A 20410-nucleotide genomic window follows, 5' to 3' on the forward strand; every position below is an offset into this window, starting at 1 on the left:
AACTATAAGTGTAAACTAAATTTTTCTGACCCATGTTTATTATTTATATTGTTTTTTTTTTTTTTTATCTTGACCTGAAGAACAATTCGCCAAAAGATCTCCATAGAGTTCATAAACACCCAGTTTTAACATATTTAAAAATTCTATATCAAGATTATCAATTTCTGCATTATTCTTATAATAATTATTATTACAGGCTATAAACAAGCTGTTAAGTTGATTTTCGTTTTTGAAATATGAAATTGTAAATATCACATTATTTATAGACACTGTCCGGAAATGAAGAAATAGGTACAAATGTATCTACAAGAGGTAGGTCTTAAATGATATATAAACCAATTTTTGTTATATTTGAAACAAAGCTGAAATGTCATGTTTGTTGTAATATATGCTTTCAATTAATGAGAGTTTTCTAAGTTTAGTTATTATCATTTTCCATTGGGTAAAAAGCAATCTTACTATAAAACCTTTCTAAAAACTATTCTGTAATTTGTTCTCGACAATAATTGAAAAAGTTTTAGAATTGGACATGGAACATTGTTTCTATGATTTACAATGCCCCACAATCTCTACCGAGAATATGATTTGCTGTAAAGTACCTTCTCCAGGGTCGTTGTACTGGGAATCACCAGGAAAAGATCGCAACAATGAACTACTTGGCCTGCAGTGCAGCAGAACTGGTTGAGGTCAGTGAAAAACCCAACCCTGTGGATCACAGAGTCAGGAGTATATAATCAGCTGGCAAGGCAGTGCCCTCTACAATCAGCTGATCTACTGTCCTCTGTACAATCAGCTGTAGCAGTTGACCGCCACTGCCATGTATTTCTCTGTGTCTGTCTGTTTGTGTCTGGTACTTGGTGCTGTGCTCACGACAGCTGCACCATCTGAACTCTCTCTTGAAGAACAACATTTTGGTAAGTTTTCTAACTCTACATTGATCTATTTTTCAATCCCTCAAGCCACTATTAGATATATTAATTTAGTGTTTCTTGGTTTTTTCAAGTTATAGCTAACAAACTAATTTAGTTGTATACAGAATGATGTGTTGCTATTACACAAACTAAATATGACATCTTTTCTCTCTCATCTCTCCCTAATTTGACCACATAGAATCCAATTAAATTATTTTCAACTTTTTAAAATGGCCCAAAGGGCCCAATTTAGGGGGTAGAAGGCTTTTTGAAGAATCTTAAAATGTAAACATGGGTTGTGTGATTCTTCAATTTAAAGGTGAACAAATTCACACTGAACATTTTGGAACAAACAAAATTTAATTATTTTTAACCTTAATTACAGAGTGTACCAAAACATTTTTAAGTAGGCCTTTAAAATTAAATACTGCATTAGCGTAACTAATTAATTATGGAAAAGCACTGTTACCCCTTGTAAATATGGTTAAAGATAATTAACTATTGTTTGCACCAAAATGTTCAGTGTGAAGAGACCTTTTAATTAATTGATGTATCATACAACCTGTCTCTTGTTTTATTTGAAAATTTCCCAAAAAGCACCACTACCTCCCAAACTGAACCCCGTAGGGGCAATTTACAAAGTTATTTCATTGAAAATAATTTTTTTTAATTGGAAATAATTTCATAGGATTCTGTGAGGTCGAATTAGGGGGAAATGAGTACTAACTCATCTACACATACGTAAGACATCTACACATACGTACGACATGGGTGGTATGTCTCACCCTATATAAGTTTTGTAGCTGCTTCTTAAAACAGAGTGATTTTAGCCATAATAATAAATTAATAGAAGATAAATTTTTCAGGTGACACAATACCCTTTATAAAATGAAAAATACATTATAATTTGAGAAGTAGCTTTATGAGATGTAATAAAGACATGGCAATTTCTTTTATTCAAACTTTTCTCCATCAGAATATTGAGGCATTTTAAATTAATACTGTAAATAGATTGTTGGTTACAAAGAAAAAGCATTTTTTTAAATTTATAATTTAATAATGAACTAATTTTACAAATGTTTGGCTGAAGTATGGTATGTCATATAAAACAAACTTTTATTTATTGTTGTAGCTTTAAAAATATATTTATTTTTATAAAAGCCAGAAATGTACATTGATCAAAACAATCATCTGTATTACCAGTGCTATTATAATTTTTAATCCATTGTTATTGTTTGCGCTCTTGTCATACTTGTGAATCTCCTGTTCATAATAACAGGTTGTTTGTTGTGATTGAACACTAACTACTGAGTTATTAACCCGGGAGCACTCGCGCTATTAGATTGAATCTAACGTATTTTTTGTGTTATATAACATTTTTTTTATTTGTTATCTTACAACACTGAACCCTTAATTTATGCTTCTATGGGTATGTCTGCTGCATATTGCATCATGTTTAGACAGTAGAAGTCGTGGGGTGGGGCGTCATGGTGGGGGGGCGGACGCTCCTCTCAGGTTATTAGTTTCAACCTAACAGCGCGAGTGATCACGTCAGCCCAGTGTTAGGAGCGATCTAACGGTGAGAGTGATCGCGTAACTGCCAGTTTAAATCCATCAGTTTAGTGATTTTTCTTGTTTTTCAGTTTGCTTTTGAGTTATATTTCGTAGATTGCTCTTTTATGACTTTACAATTATTGCAATGAATGAAGACCATGAAAAAGCCGTTCTTTGTTGGTTGGAGGATGTTAGATTCGATCTAACAACGCGAGTTCTTGCCTAACTTCTTGTAGCGCGAGTTTTCGCAGGTTAAATTACTTTAACAAATTGTTATTCTTTTTAAACACTCTGTGTGAAGTAACCTCAATATGGCATATTTGATGTAGTGTAGTAAGAGTTATTTGTCATTACACATTACAAATTTAATAACACTTTTGAACATTTAAAAACACATTAATCCAGCACCATTAACTTAATTATATTTTTGAACTTATAGACAGACACTACCTTGAGATGGTGAGGCAATCTGTTGAACATTTCATACCTTCATTTTAATAAAACTATTTTTTCCAAAATTTAAGGAACAACTTTTGGAACAAATTGTTACTAACTTTAACTTGTGTCTAGTGTTATGCTCATGTACAGAGTTGTGAAATTTTCAGATGAAACCTTAATAGGTGCTTCCCAGTGGTTTCGATCTAATGGATTTCTTTTAAATGAAGAAAAGACACAAAATATAATTTTTAGCTTGAAACCTTATTTGGCCCCTCTTGATAACAGTTTTAGCTCCAATATAAAATTTTTAGGAATGTATATAGATAACCAACTAAACTGGAACCAACATACAGAATATATAAGCAAGAGGCTTTCTAGAGTTATTTACCTGTTAGGTCGCCTTAAGAGTGCTGTTCCTAAAAACTATGTGAGGACTGCCTATTTTGCGTATTTCCAAGCAGTTTTTCGAAATGGTTTAATATTTTGGGGCAACTGCTCAGGAACTGAAGACATCTTAATTCTTCAAAAAAAAACCAATAAAAGTAATGACTAATTCTCAACCGCTGGAACATTGTAAACCACTTTTTATTCTGTTATAGATTCAAACAGTTATCAATCTATATATTATATTTGATTTAATTAACTATTTCTAAAAAATCCAAAATTTTTAAAATTTAACAACGAAATAAAACTTTGTGGTCCTGCAAAGTAGACAAATTGTTTGTGTAACAAAACAGACAAGACGTACATAGAGGGCAGTAATTATTTTAGTAATTTGGATTCTTGTGCGTTTTACAACTATTGATTTACAGTAAATTATAAAGTTAAACCAATAATAAGTATTTTGATCTTACAAATTGTAAATTATATGACGTCCTTAATTTATGTTAGCCTGGGATTTATTACACCATGATAAAAATTGTACAGGTATGATTTAGAACTGTAAATATAGAACTTTTATCTTGATATAAAATTCAGTGCATTGAAAATACTTTACCACAAAAATATATTAAATGTTCAAATTTAAATAAAAACTGATTGACTTGGTATAAATATATACAATTTTATACATGCAGAGCACAAGCTTTACATTTTGATACATCTTAAACAATTAGGAATTTTTCCAATGTGAGAACGTAGGTCTTAAATGATATACAACATCACACCAGATGTAGCCTTGTCTATTTCTGCTTTTCATCAGTGAAATGTACATCAAGAAATCTCCATTCTCAGTTGAAAATTACTCTCATAGATTAAGAGGGCACTAGTTACTTTTAACACTTTTTAATAAATTTAAACTGTGTTGTGAATAGGAACTAAATCCATAAAATTCACTATAGAAACTTAGATTTTATTTTTTCAATGCTAATGAGTTGTAAACAGTATTATTATAAGTTAATACTAATGGTTTATATCTTATATTCAATTTAGAGTTTCTTATATAAAAACATAAAGTTATGTTATTAACTCCACTTATAGGGTTATCTATTATATATTAATGTAATGAAAGTAACTAAAACCCTTTTAAAAATGTTTTTATTACATACTCGTGTTTCGGTTTTTAAGCATCATCAGTGTACATTAACCTCTAAATAAATAAATAAATAATAAACAATTAGATATACACATGTGGATCTTTTAAACATATGTTAAATTTAAATGACACAGTTGTAATTTTCTTATTAGTAATCTGTATTTAATATTTTAATTTTTTCAAAAATTGGATTTGTCTTTTATTTTTCAGATTACTATTTAAAATGTTATGAGGATCTTTATTATAATTTAGATAGATATGTAATTCTTCTTTTGTGTTTAATTTCTCTCCTTTCCTTTCGATATCTAAAATTTCCATGTTCTTTTCAATATTTGTGTAGTTACGGTCAGTCTCCAATAAGTGTTCAGCAAAATTTGATTTTATTGTAGACATGTTATTTGTTTTCAAAGCTTGTATGTGTTCTTTAAACCTTTTATTAAAATTTCTTCCAGTTTGCCCAATATAATAGCTTTCACAGTCACTACAGTTAATTTTGTATACTCCAGATTGTTTGTATAATTCTTGTTTGTCATCATTTTGGTTCACTTTGTTTTCAATAAGTTTAAATGTATTATTTCTTGTTTGTTGACTGATGGAGAATTTTGAATTTTGAAAGGTTTTTCGAACAGCTTTGTTTAATTTAGTATTGAATGGTACACATATATATTTCTGAATTTCTGTAGTATTATGATTAGGTAGTATTTTGTTGGTTCTCCATCAGTCACCAAACAAGAAATAATACATTTAAACTTATTGAAAACAAAGTGAACCAAAATGATGACAAACAAGAATTATACAAACAATCTGGAGTATACAAGATTAACTTTAGTGACTGTGAAAGCTATTATATTGGGCAAACTGGAAGAAATTTTAATAAAAGGTTTAAAGAACACATACAAGCTTTGAAAACAAATAACATATCTACAATAAAATCAAATTTTGCTGAACACTTATTGGAGACTGACCATAACTACACAAATATTGAAAAGAACATGGAAATTTTAGATATCGAAAGGAAAGGAGAGAAATTAAACACAAAAGAAGAATTACATATCTATCTAAATTATAATAAAGATCCTCATAACATTTTAAATAGTAATCTGAAAAATAAGACAAATCCAATTTTTGAAAAAATTAAAATATAAAATACAGATTACTAATAAGAAAATTACAACTGTGTCATTTAAATACATGTGTTTAAAAGATCCACATGTGTATATCTAATTGTTTTATTATTTATTTATTTATTTAGAGGTTAATGTACACTGATGATGGTTAAAAACTAAAACACGTGTATGTAATAAAAAGATTTTTAAAAGGGTTTTAGTTACTTTCATTACATTAATAAAAACATAAAGATTTGTTTTACTGTAATTACACAAGAAAACCAATTCAGCATACATGAGAACAACAGATGGAAACATAAGTTTCTTATGGGGAAAACATTTAAGTTTCACTTCATTACAATTAAATGCAAAACCAATTCAGCATACATATAAGAACAACTGATGGAAACATGAATTTCTTATTGGGAAAAATTTAAGTTTCATTTTACTATAACTATATGATAAAATAATTTAGCATACATGAAATATTTTAATTAAATTACAACTGATTACAATGTAACATTTCAAAAACTGTCTTAATCATGCATACGAGTATATGTTTATATTTCACACTGTAACAAATTCAAGACTCATAAATTTTCCAATTTACCAGTTCATACCATGTTAAAAATTTGCTAACACAAGTATCATCTCGAGCAAAAACACTAAAAATAAAATTATAAATTGGGAACTGAAATTTCCATTCTGATAATGTTAAAGTAACTATTCTGAATTTCCAAAATTGTGTTTGTATGGTATTAACCAGTTGTATGGATTAGTTTTTCTTTCCTGTTCCATGAGAAAATTGTAGTGTATGATTTCCATCTCTAACATCACTCAACACCTGTTCTGTTACAGAGGAGGGTGTTCGTCTACCACGTGCCACCTGTGACCTGCTCAGTTTCTCTATCAACGGCAACTCTCTGAACCACGCCGCCTGTGCTGCTCACTGCCTCGCTCTCAGGAGAGGGTTCCGAGGCGGCAGGTGCAGGGACGGCGTCTGCCACTGCCGCAAGTGAGGATGGCAGCGGTTCACTCTTCCATAGTCATCATCATTACTTATACCCTAGTCATCTTCAATTAATGATTTTTTCAATAAAGCTCAATTAAGATTAAATAGTGTTCTGTTTGTTCCTATTCTAAAATTTCTTATTTAAATAAGCAGCTTCACGTTGTGGATACCTAAATGTAAAGAGAACTTTGTCTATTATGTAACCCACATACTGATTTTGGTTTTATTCCCAAAAAGTGGTCTTGTTCTAAATGGTCCAGTTAAATTGTTCAAGAATCTTCTAATTTACAAATATTTTTAAGGAGAAATATTTCACTTTCTTTTGTAAATGCATGAGAGAAGAAAATGACTTATGTTGTCTGTGGGTTGAAGATCTATGGATATCAATGAATAAAAAATGACTTGATTTTCACCGCTGTTTTATAGGAACACTGAAATTATTCAGTTTGAAGTGGACTATTTGATTTTTCATCTCTAAAATTCTACAGCTTGTCCATTAAAAAAATGTACATGGTTGAAATCGTAGTCTACATAACCAAAAGTACATAAATTGTAAGAGGGTTTGTGTGGGGTTTATTATTTTTACGCAATAATAAAGTAGAAACTATGTTTCCCATTTTATTCCAAAATCAGCACTTTTAAGTGGATGTCAAAATTTACAGTAACCATTGTACACCTAGTTTGCAAAATTGAGTAATCTGTATCTACTGTTCCTGAAGTGTATAAATTCGAAAACTTTGGTACAAATGATGTACTAACTATTGGAAAAATTTCAATTCAAAATTCTACATGTGCCGACAAGCACGTGTTCATATGTTTTATTTCATACCAAATTGTAATGTTTTGTTGGTAACAGCCTCAATTATCACTGACTAATAGCTATTGATTATCATTTTACTCTTGTATATTGCAAGATAATTTTTAAATAATTATATTTAATCAATAAAACTCCTTTTTTATAAGAAGAAGGAAGCATGTTCAGTTAGTATGCCTCTTTATGTTGATTTGTTATCTTGGTCTATCACAGCAAGGTTTATTTAATTCAAATAAACCTAGGTTGGTCAGAGTCAGTTATATTACAAAATTTAATTTTATCTAAAGTATATATGCTGAGTTGTACTCAAACTATTCAAATAGTTTTTGAATTATTGTGTACAGAAATTATACTTAATGTTATACAGATAAATATTAAAAGTTATATGACAAGTATTTGGTTTTCCACTTATTCATATTAGTTTACTACTTGACACAGATGTGGACAATGGATAAAAACTTAGGGCTCTGTGGTATACTGGTAGCATTCTCGTCTCATAAAAAAAAGAAAATAAACGTGTTATGCAGGGACTATACTAAGAAGAATGTGTGACACCATGTAAATCAGTATGGCTACTCTAAGGCATACTAAAACCACTCATGAAACGAGTAGTAACTTCTGTAATTTCAAAGTGGAGTTTTTATATTTTCTTTGAATACAGTCAAAGTCATTCCAGTTCTAAAAAAGACGAACCTTACCTTACAATTTAACTATCACCCAATTTCAATTCTTAAGTTTTCAAGAAAATAAAAAAATATATTCTGTGAAATGTTTATGAAATACCTGGAATATAATGAAATTTTGTGTCCAGCAGAGCAATTTGGGTTCAGAGAAAACAGTCAATTAATGCTATAAACAGTTATATAGAAAATATATTTGTTTGTGGATTACGAAGTTGAAAACATGTGCTTAACATATTTCTTGACCTCTCAAAAGTGTTTTAACCATGAAAAATTGTTGCACAAGCAGTTAGAAAAATTTCACTCACTCTTATGGCTCGCTTCTTACATCAAGGATTGAGATTCAGGTGTCCCTTTCTAGAAAACTAACTCCACAAAGTTTTTGGGGATGTTTCTTGATAGTGGATTGTCTGGGAAGATCATATTGATAACATCTGCGCTAAAAGTAGCTCAAGCATAAATTCAATGCATCACCTAGCTAAGTTCTGATTTCCAGAAGTTTGAAGCTTACCCTATTATGACTTAATATATCCATCTGTGACAGATGTTCACCAAGAACAGGTACAACTTTCAAAGCCAGTAATAAAGACTAACACAAGGTAGGAGCATGCCAAACCTCTATCACTTAACAGGCCTCGCTGAGACTGCACACAAAACTTCACCTAAATCACACTTCACTCGTCTGTACCTAAATATTCCTATGTTACATGGTAGAATGTCATATGATTATACTCAGTTTATTTACAAATTTATTTACTCTGCAATTTTCTCATTGCCATCATAGTTATCCATAAGGATCATGTAAAAACGGTCAGCCAAATCCATTTCATGCATTCGTCATCGAATTCAATTTTGATTAAATGTTGCAGACATACAAACACAGATAAATGAAGTTTTTCCAGTCCCTCAAGTCGTAGGCTTTATTAAAACAGCTAATTATTTCTTTTTCCACAATAAGCTGGTATTAACCAAATTAATACATTCCTCTGAAAGAATTGTAAATTTAGTGAACCATAAAGAGCTCAAAACTTGTCACAAGTGTCTCCTTGATATGCAATACATTTTACTCTATTGATAAGTTAATAATGAGGCACTGGACATCTAAATATGCTGGTTTTGAAGTCAGTGTGTTTTTCTAGAAAATGTGTATATAATGCAATTCTTAGCTATAGAACACAACAATATACTAACCTACAATATTTTGGTCTTAATTAGACTAATAGTTTTGACATCAAGAAATCCTTTCCAATAGTTTATTGTTATCATCCATTTTTTGATGGAGAAGTTTAAGAAAATATGATAGTTTAGATGTAGTAGAATAAAAAAAATTGAAGAACTATTCAATCACATCCAACAATCATGGTTAACACAGAAGCCATAATTATATGTCTAAACCGAAATATTGAACATTTGCTTTTTTTGGTAAGAGCAAGAAAACCATTATATATAAATAGTTTAATTCTATGTATTTGATGGCTCGTAATATTATTTGAACATTTTAATGCCTCCTTATTCATATAGAAAATAAAATCGTTTCAATTAGTATTTATTATATATACAGACACCATGGTAACCTTTAGTTAGCCTCTTTGACGTACCATGATAAGTAACACTATATAAAACATCTAGGACATTCTTTACATATTTGAAAATAATATATGTGTTTACTAAATAGTATATGTGTGTTTACAAATTGTATTTCATACATTCATCTGTTATGTTGTTTTATTGAAACTATGTAAAACAGTTATATTTTCCTCTGTAATAAAATTTGAAAATGATTTCTTTGATTTCCTCTCAAGAAGGATTGAAACAACACTAGTTTTATTTCAGTGTTTAAAAAATGTTCTGGGGGATTTCTCAGTCCTTCCATGGTGTACTTTATCCTCCAAACAATCTCCCATCCTGACTGTACTATTACCTGATTGACTGTTATCCTGTTGGTGAAGATTTTCGGGTATTATTTACTTCCAGAAATGATACGTAAACAGAAAAAAATCATTATTTATTATCTTCAATAGCCTGAAATGCACAATTCTCACAAAAGGCCTTATTCAAGAACATGTAAAAAAAGCCAAATAAAATAATTGAAATATATAAAATAATCGGGTAATAAAATTAAATTTTTATTAAAACTATATAATCTTAAAATTGATTATACGATTTTGACACCAACTTTTATCTAAACATATTAGTACTTACATAACATAATTAATTAGATAAACTATTAAAATCCTTAATAAACTCCTGTAAAATTATTATATTTCCTTATTATAATACACAATACATGTTGTTTAGAACATCCTGATAAAAATGGTTAGTTACAGAATATTTTGTTTCAGAAAGAAAATAAATTACTTAAAAATTCAGCAATCTTCCTCAATAATCTTGCTACAAAACTGTTTAAGGATAAACATATAAAGAATGAAATGAGAAAATAAGATTTTTCACTTTTGTACATACTTTAGAAAGTAAATGCTAAATACTTTAAAATCTGCATGCTAATCATCCATTATTATTCTTCACTGTACACTGTTAAACTTTCTTGGGATCTTATTAAATTATATTTCTGATAGGATCAATTGGGTTTTTGAAGAAATCGGTACAAACCTAGTATGATCAAATTTTTACAAAAACAAGTTGAAAAACCAAGCACGTAAGAGACTGTACAACAACAGGTACTAGGAAGCCGCAGCTGACAATCTGTCAAACTTAACAATATTAACAAGAAACTCAACAAAATATATTACTCTATAATAACAAATAAATAATAAACAGTAAAATAAAATAACTCTTACAAAAAAACAACAACACTACATCTAAAAATAAATTAACAATATAAAATATTAAGGAATACTCATAGCCTAAGATGCTTGCGTACTTTCATACAATCATTGGTGATGCTGTACTGCAAATTGCTTTTTCAGTTTAAAAATTTACATATTCACATTCAATTTTACAATTTACAACTTATATCATAATTAATATGTAATTGCCAGCTTGAAAAGGAAAGAAGACAAAGACTACATTTTAAACTTTCAAATTTTACAGACAGTATATTCAAAATAAATGCATTGTATTTCATTGATGAAAGTTTCTTCTAAATTAAAAAAATAGGCCTAAGTGAAGTAAGAAATTTTTATATGAATATAAAACTTTAAACAAAAAAAACTTTTAAATGTTTTCAAGAACTAATCAACATAAATTTTGAGTATTATTTTATAATCCTTCAACATTTAATCGGTTTTATTGTCGGTAAACAAAGGTAACCAAGAGTCAAAAGTAGATTTCATTTACTCTCCCATGTGAAAGACATTTCTTAAAACATCTGTAAAAGCCAAATCCCCAAAACAGTGTTCCCCAGTCCCAAGCACCTTAATGGGTATATGTAATTGCACGACCCAGCCTAGTTTATCTTAACTGTACATTTTATAAACATATAGTACAGTTTGGCAACTATGAAATTATAATCTACATTAAATTGAGCTATTCTGACTTAGTGTCTTACTAGAACGTGGCTTGTCCTGCCTATCTCCATTGGTAGTACTGTAACAAAACTTATGTTACTGTCCGAATCACTGAGTACCGAACCAGGTCCGACACTGTTGCACATTCCACTATCCACGGAGTCGGCCAGTGAGAGTTTGTGGAATTTTCCGAAGAAGAAAGAATCTGTTGCTATACTTTCACCACCTGACTCACTAGCACCATCACAAAGAGATTCATCAGTCTCACTCAGACTTTCGTCTCGTTTCTGACAACTTGAGCCATTTGAGTCACTGCTGAGGTAACCTGAGTCTTCTGTGCGATGAGGAACTTTTGGTACACGTTGCGTTTTGCGAATAAAGTTTATGTTTCTTTTACCTCGAGCACTCTTTACTGCTGCACTTCCATTTTTACTCTTTTGATCTTGAGCTTCAAATTTCTTTTGCAGTTCTTTCTGTAAGGATATTTCTAATCGGCGTCCTAGATTCTTTGTTTGTATTTCTACGGCTTCATAATCAGAGGTGGTAGGGCTGTGGCCAGAAGCAGAAGCCCGAACGCCACGGGTCGCAGGGGAAAGGTGTGTAACAGGAGAATTGTTGGCTACGGCCCGTTGACTAATGCTTCTGACTTGTCCGTTTTTTGGAGGCAGAGGAGGCTTGTTGTCTCTAGGAGGTAGGGGAGGACTGTCATTTCCAAAAAATGCTCCCTTTTTTGGAATGATAAACTCGTTTGTGTAAATTGCCTTAGGAGGTCTTGGTGGTAAGTACTCGGGAGGAGAAGGCTGTCTTTGTCGTTTCGCTTGCTTAGCTTCGGGCCTAAGAATTTTAGGCTTACCTCTTTTTAATGACATTGTGCTATAGCAGTCTGTATCCAAAGAACGGGTTGATCCAACTGGACTTAAGGTTTCTGATCTGACATTACCATTGCGATGGTATCGATTCTTGGCCTCAAAGATTTCTCGCAGACTGCCAAAAGTCCTGTTGAGAGGTGAACCAATTATATTGGAAAAATTTGATGTGTCATACCAACAAACAGATGAATCACTTCTGAAACTGCCTGTTGTCTTTAGTGATATTTGTGTCGGTCTCTCTAAAGAGTCCGCATAAGTATCTCGATTCAGTTGGTACTCAAACTGACCTTCACTATTGATTTTGAACTTGCTTGGTTTCCTGTCTAGAGTATCAGGCTCAAAACAATCAGAGTCATAAGTTCGTTCATAATTTCTAGGAGAATCCTCTACTTCAATTGTTAAATGCCCTGGCTCATCAGCAGTATATTTTATTTTTGGCTCAGTTATTTCATTTGTTAATGAAGCACAAGATGAGTTGTTACTGTGGATACTTGATGAGCTGCCAAAACTGTAACCATCATTGACATATACCTCACTTACCAAACTATACCCCTCTACTCTAGATAATATATCAGGTAAGTTAAATTTGTTATTCTTGTTTTTATCAGGATTGAGAAGTATAATTTCGTAGTCATGATCATCATCATTATCTTTCTTTATTTCACTGTCATGTTTCAATTTAGATATGGTTGTGTTTCCTGTTTTTATATTGAACACAGTGTTTCTCATGGTCAGTTCTTCATCCATAGGAAGATTAGATCCATTGGTGTTGCTATTTGTTCTAATCTCGACATCTCCGTAGTCTGAAGGTGTCCGCATCCCTTCATGTTCCTCAGTCCGGCGAGTCAATGTACGGTCTAGACTGTCAGTCTCATACTCCATTGAAGTTGGGATTTCTTTGTTTGAAGGCAGAGAATCAGTTCTAACTGGAGGATTCGGTTTTGGTTCCAATGATCTTTGATCAACAAATTCTTTTATGACAGCATCCATCAGCTGTTTTGCTATCTGAGGAACTTGAGGCTCTTCCAAAGGCTCAGAACTAATCTTCCCTCTTTCTCTCGACATACTGCTGCTCACTGATGGTGGTGGGGGTGATGGAATTTTAGCACAGGTGTCATCTAGTAATGATGATTTGAATAATAAATCATTCCAAACTTCTGTATTTAGTGATTCCTCAACTGGTGAATGTAGAGAGTCAAAGTTATCATTTAATTTTCTTTCCTCTATTCTGCTGTCCATCTTCATAGGGATCGGATTCACACTCATCTCATCTTCTGAATTTTGATTGGATGCCAATGATTGATTCAAATCACTATTTATTTTATTTATTTCATCAACACTGGTTGTTAATGATTGGCTTTTATTCAATGACTCCTTTGAATGGTTCTTGTCATCTCCATTCTCTTTAAGTTTTTTGTTCTGGGCATGTTTTGGGATGTCAGGAGCCTTTCCTTTGGTTGAAGTTCCATGTTTGTTGGGCTTCTGATGGATTTCCTTAACAACTGGGGCTGAGGGTTCTGGAAGCGAAGGAGGCTTGACAAGAGGTACATCCTCTAACCACTTACGAATGCTGTGATGTTTGTTCTCGGGGCTGGTGGGGTAGCACGCACTACAGTTTCCTGGACTTTGGGGTCTCAGTGAGTCTACACACCCTGGACAGCCTTCACATCCTCGCCGGCGACGGACTGACACAACACTGCCAGAAGTGACACTGAAGCTTCCTCGAACATGCGGTGGCAGGCAGTCCACTTCTTCAGGAATACCCAACAAGCTTGGCAGAAATCTCTTGGCTGCCATTTTGTGTTTAGCAATGGCAATCACTTCCCTGATCTTGGTCAGAAATTCCAAAGCTGCTGGAGGAGGTGCCTGTAAAACACAATTGCCATGTGAAAGGTTTTCATGTAAACAAACTGTTAAACATTCATCATTAATGCGAATCTGTTGGATAAAATTAAGCTTTAATTAGATCAATCCTCATTAGTATTCTGGATACTGCAATGTACAAAAACAGACTATGAATCACTGTTATTTTAAGAAATGAATAAATACCATATAACATTTCTTTAGGAGTTTTTAAAGTTGTGACTCACAAAAAAATACTCTTTTATGTACTCAATTAAATTCTCATAAATTCTTTTGACATAGTTAAGTTATTTATGCATGTCCTTTCATTTTAGGTTTTATGAAACCTGAAGAAATAAAAGATATCAATTCTGAAGGCTTAGTGTTTCAGATTTTGTAATATAACACAATAGCAAATGTTGTAAATCATGATTCTTTCAAATCATTCAATATTGATAAAGAGCTTTAAAAATATTTTCAAGATCACAAATTATGTCTTTATTTTCTTGGCCAAAACAAACAGTAATGTTTATCATTCAGCAGAGGATTGGTAAGCTGAGTTATCTTTTATCCTTTTAAGACCAGAAAAATCTTTTTAAATTTTGTTAGAAATCTCTCTGCAACAAAATATTCTGAATAAAAATATTAATAATGATCAAGGAGCATTAAAATTTATCACAAAAATGATAAGAAGTTAAGTTGCCCTCAGCTGATTTTGGTGGAGATTAACTATTTAATGAAGAGAAAGCAACAAATACATAAAAATATATCAATGATAGATGGCAATAACAGGTACAATTTGAGATTACTACTACAGCGTAACAGATATGGTATAATGATAACAGTAATAATAAAGCCTTTAGCCCAAAAATAGGGGTAACCTTGCATTAATTCCCAGAAAGCTGAAAACTTGCATAGATGTTAGGGACACCATTATTATGAAATTGTGAAAAGTCTCCATTGATCCCTTGTCTGCAAAATTGTTTATTCAAGGTCAAATTTTGCAAAAATGAGTTTTTGAATTTTTCACCGAAACGGTTAGTTTTATGATAAAATATGTCAGACAAAAAATTGTAGATCATGCAATTATCTACAAAAATTTTCCTTACCCTTTTTTTCAAAGCACTAACCATTTATAATTTTTGTTTGACGTATTTTATCATAAAACTAATTGTTTCGCTGAAAAATTCAAAAAACCCATTTTTGCGAAATTTGACCTTAAATAAAAATTTTTGTAGACATGGGTACGGTAGGGACTTTTCACAATTTCCCTAACACCTATGCAAATTTTCTGCTTTCTGGGAATTTTTGCAAGGGTCAATGTCTAAATTGACCGGACTACTTAGACCAAACTCGGTTCACTACAACATCGCACAGTGCATGTTGAACATACAAAACTCAAGGTCACAGCCTTGTATTACACTCATGATCACAACACCTTGTCAGACACCATGTGCTGTCTGCCCAAGCAATAACAAACATTTCTTTTTGTGAACATAAAAACTGTGGTTGAACACATCACCACTTTGTCAATTCAAAATTTGAGATTGATGACGAATGACGAATAAAGTCACTTAACTTAACTGTCAAGATCCGAACTGATTGAGCGATGCTGTTGTCAGTTAGAACAATTATTGCTGCCTTATTAATAACATAGTTTTCTTTTTTATTCCACCTGTCTGGGCTATGGTATTGCTCATAAAATCTTAATCTGGATTCAAATACTACCTAACAGCTGTATGAAAAATATTGAGGCTGAGGCAGCAAAAGTAAACTTTAACCGTTTCTTTACCAAGATCTCAATATTTCAAAAGGAAGATTTATCCATATAAGTGAGAATCCATTAATTATAGTTAAGGGTTAGAATCTTTAATCTATTAAATATCTGGGTAATATACAGTTCTAATATTATCTGTTCTCTATTTTACTCTCCTCTTGTCTACTCTTTGTGTCTGTTCTACTCACCAGCAAGAGTTCCAGATCAAAATAGGCAGGGTTGAAGTACAGTTTACGACGAGTGGTGGATGCTGCGATGGCCCGCACAGTCTCTGGCCGATCCTCCCGTCCCTCAGGAGTCTCTACAATGCTCACGTTCTCCTCAGGTAACCGCTCGATGGCACTCTCCTGATGAGCGGACTCGTGGAGGGTGGAATGCTCATAGCTGTACACCTCTTCCATCGGGCTGCAAGGATGTACCAGGGCACATGTCACCTGCACCTGTAACCAAGGGTTGATTATTAAGTTTGTAATGACGATAAAATTGTACTTACCATTAATTTATTTTTACCAGAGTCAATGGGTGAACCTGTAGTTTAGAGGTACCAAAAGTATAATTGAACAGTGTTCTGCTAATGACCTTATTTTGATTTGCTGAAATGAAACATTAGTGAAGCAACTAGCAAGACCCTGCCTGTCCACTGAACATTCCGTAAATCATTTGGTGTTCAAATTTAGATGCAAGTATGTCTTTTATATGGTAAAAGACACATTTATTTTCACCATTCTTGCACTTGTATGTGATGAGTTGATGAAAAAACCTCAATGTAGGCACAAATGAAGTTATATATTAAAATAAAGGTCTTGATTAGAAGAAATATTTATATGATACAGATAGAATTTAGATTACTCTAACAGAAATTACAGTTTTTAAAGCCTCTTTTATGCGTATTTATTTTTTATGTATAATGATATTTACTAATTATTATTTACAAACTCTAAACTCATTCTAAGTTAGTTAACCACCTGTTAGTTACTATCAAAGTCAAGTCTTTGAAACTAGAGGGCTCTGAGATTAAAACAATAAAAATTGATCAAGTTGTGTCTAACTAAATATATGCAATTGTCAATGGTAATAAATAACATGAACTTTTAAGTTATATTAATTTAGCAGAAATAAATTCAAATACTTAAATCAAGTTAAGATCATTTTAGGTTTTTAATTGAATCTAAATCTTTGTCCTATGAGTGAGAGGGGTGAAGGCCAATATGCAATGTATAAGAACATAACTTATTCTTGTGAAACTGATAGAGAAATTTAGTCTGGAAAAGGAATATAATGTCAGTTGCGCTAGTTTGGAAGGATTTGAAATGGGAGAGTAGCGAAAAGGTTCAGTACTTTATACAAAGTAAAATGTTTTCACAAGTCATATTTTTAAAGTTTTGCTGACACTGTTAAAATAAACTGTCAGTCACATAGTAACAGTTATATTAGTATATGCTACATGATAAAGATACTTAAAGCCACCATTTATTTAATCTTATATTTTAAAAATACCTTGTTTTTTCTTTATTAGAAGAAGTAAGTTACGGAATATATTTCTGTATGTATTATATATCCTACACATTTTCTTGTATATCCTATTTAACCAAGGATATCTCTCTCAAAAATAATTGTTACTGTGTATTTGTCTGTGACTTTGTAAAGTTCAAATTGAAATATTCTGAAACTTTTGATTTGCTGTAACACTCTGCTGTGAGCTCACATTTGGTGGTGGAGTCACCATTTCCTCCTCTGGAAGAGCCGCTATTTCCTCATCACCATCTGTGCAGCAGCTGTCGTCACTGATGTAGCCGCTGTTCTCGTGACAGTGATGCAGCAGGGGATTGTTCTTAACCACCCCCTCCTCTCCCCCCACACCAGGATGTCCCGCCTCTGGTAGTTTGTCATGTGCTTGAGCCTGGGCCTTGGAGCGGCGCATGTGCAAGTACAACAGGACAGACGACACATAGATCAGACCCAGCAGGACAGAACACGTAGCTATAGCTGTATACTCTGACGGTGAGAGGTTGGAGGACGAAGCGCTGTTGGAGACTGCGTGAGCGTCGGCTGAGAATGACACCTCTCTAACACCTGCTCCAACTGCCACTAGAACAAGAAGACTTTATTACTAAAAGTGAAATACAAATAGTAGAAATACTATCAAATATTACAAAGGCATATATTTGTGGAACCACAGTAATTTTTTGAGTTCATAAAGATTTTCACATTTTACAAAACTATATATTTAAAATAAGTTCTTGGCTAACCTCAAACCAACACTATAGCGAGAGCAAGGCATCATTGAATTTCCTACTCATTTTGATTTCGACAATTATGAGCACAATTTTCCTCAAATTTGAACAAAAAAATGTTTATGGCTATAAGAAAATTAGGTTGTTCATTTAATTGAAATAGTTTTTAGTTATTTTAACTCTAGTAAATATTTTATTATGAATATGAAAATTAAAATCGAAAAAGTTTTTCCAAGCAGTCCAAAAGTTTTTTCTTCGAAAAAGGTACCGACCTTGTTCTAGCCTGTTCCACCTCAAATCATGTTTATAAGTCAAGATCCTGGATACTCACTTGGGGAACCAGCAACCCTGAAGGCTACACAAGGCATGAAGATGTTGGTGCTGTTGTCCATATCCTTGCACATGAGATGAACCATCAGTAATCGACCTTCCATGTTGAGTCGTAGCTCTGCATCCCCCAACCACTGGAACATAGATAGAACCTGATATGATGTATCTTACAATAAAGACATCTAACATAGAATATGTGTTTGAAAAATGCTTTGATATGAATCCTGTTGGGCATTATTACACTAATCTAATAGTAATACACATTTCAATGAAAGAACTAAATAACCAACGTCCCACTCATCATTCATCATATTACATAAAGATCTTATATGATTATACAAAACTAATAGAGATCCTGGCAGGAAAACCCAATCTTCCCTAACTTTTTATCTTCTAATTGTAAATAATAAAGATAAGTGTTTAAAACTGAAATCTGCTTCTAATATTATTGCAACAAAGTCTTATGTAAGTATTGGTGTCAAATGACTGAAAATTATTGTAACCTGCATTTGGTAAACCTACATTGACCTCAAAATTCAGTAATAGACATATAAGTGAATTAAAATAGGCATTTTTAAGAGTTTAGTTTTACTTCAAGTTTATAATATATCATGAATGAATTTGAAGTAATACATGTTCTTTCCTCTCAGTGCCATAATAATAATTCATTTCATTAGAAAACCCACATAAACAGTAGTACCCACAGTTATTACCCTGTGTTTAATTTTAGCCAGGAATATCTTTTATTTTATTCCAACGATAAAAAAAAACCATTACATAAATAAGTAAAAACCACATTGATGACTACAGTTCTAGGGAAAGCTAAAATACGAGAGACAATAATATACAATAATCAACAGTGTAAAAGAGTTATAAATGAATAACAAATTAAAAAACACCTATAAATAAAACATATGCAAAAACTATAAATAAATAAAAAATGCAAAAACAACTTAAAAATATGAATAATTTTAGTACATGCAAAGGAAAAACACATATTTATGCTCATGTAACAACAGTACTTTAGCAGGACCTCTGTTCCATTCAATGGTATTTTGGGGAGCAGCAAGGACATTCCACCTGTACATTTACCAGCTTTGTCAGGAACAGAGCATCTGCAATGCAGGGTTTCACTTGAAGATCAGGGAGGAGAAACTCAGCCTGCAGTCCAGCCAGAGGAATTTCTCTGTAGTGCAGTCCTTGTTAAACCCTCAGAAGTCTCATGAACTTCCTCTACATAGCCTCAAAATATCTCAATAAGACTAGATTGTAGGCAGACCAGACATGGCTAGCATACACCAGGAGCTGACAAACAAAGGAAGAGTAGAGCGTTTTTGAGCGAGAGACAAGAGGATTTGTCACACCACGAGTTGACCTATTGATTAAACCCAGCATCCTGTAAGCTCTTTTGCATAGGTAGTCAACATTTTCATTGATTGATAAATCATAAGAGAATATAAGTCTTAGATCCTTTATCATGGACTCTCTTCCATGATTGGGGAGCACTTTGAATAGTTTAGCTTCATGTTATTAGTAATGCACCAATCCAATACATTGTTGAGACTTGTCTGTAGTCATGCAAAGTCCTGGAGACCACGGTGTAAATCTTCACCTTGTTGGCAAAGAGTAGAGCCTCAACTAAAAGAATGGATGTTATATCATTGATAAAAATTATAAATAGGTATGGACCAAGTAGGGACCCTTGAGGTACACCGGAAATTTGCAGAAATTTGCTTGTAGTGTATCAAGTAATTTTACTCTCCTGTACCGGCCAAGCAGATAGTTGCAAAATCAGGAAAATAATGGGTCATTGATTCCACAAGCTTGCTGTAGGGGATAGAG

At 32.4% G+C, this 20410-nt stretch overlaps 2 protein-coding genes across 2 annotated transcripts in view; one reads left to right on the forward strand and one right to left on the reverse strand.

The window, feature by feature from the left end:
- The first annotated feature begins 733 nt into the window (after window positions 1-733).
- LOC124355185 (defensin coprisin-like) lies at window positions 734-6660 on the forward strand. Its single transcript, XM_046806190.1, has 2 exons — window positions 734-914; window positions 6402-6660. The coding sequence occupies exons 1-2, from the start codon at window positions 818-820 to the stop codon at window positions 6560-6562; spliced, it is 258 nt and encodes an 85-aa protein (XP_046662146.1). The 5' UTR covers window positions 734-817; the 3' UTR covers window positions 6563-6660.
- A 3368-nt stretch (window positions 6661-10028) lies between these two features.
- The window catches only part of LOC124355186, a 34320-nt gene continuing 23938 nt past the window's right edge, over window positions 10029-20410 (reverse strand). The window contains exons 5-8 of the mRNA XM_046806191.1: window positions 18570-18702; window positions 17710-18092; window positions 16193-16444; window positions 10029-14251 (exon numbers count right to left, since the gene is read on the reverse strand). Of these exons, the coding sequence (XP_046662147.1) occupies window positions 11546-14251; window positions 16193-16444; window positions 17710-18092; window positions 18570-18702 (3474 nt within the window). The 3' untranslated portion in view covers window positions 10029-11545. The remainder of the gene's footprint in view (window positions 14252-16192; window positions 16445-17709; window positions 18093-18569; window positions 18703-20410) is intronic.

This window comes from Homalodisca vitripennis, chromosome 2 (genome assembly GCF_021130785.1).
Source record: "Homalodisca vitripennis isolate AUS2020 chromosome 2, UT_GWSS_2.1, whole genome shotgun sequence".
Taxonomy (NCBI): Eukaryota; Metazoa; Arthropoda; class Insecta; order Hemiptera; family Cicadellidae; genus Homalodisca; species Homalodisca vitripennis.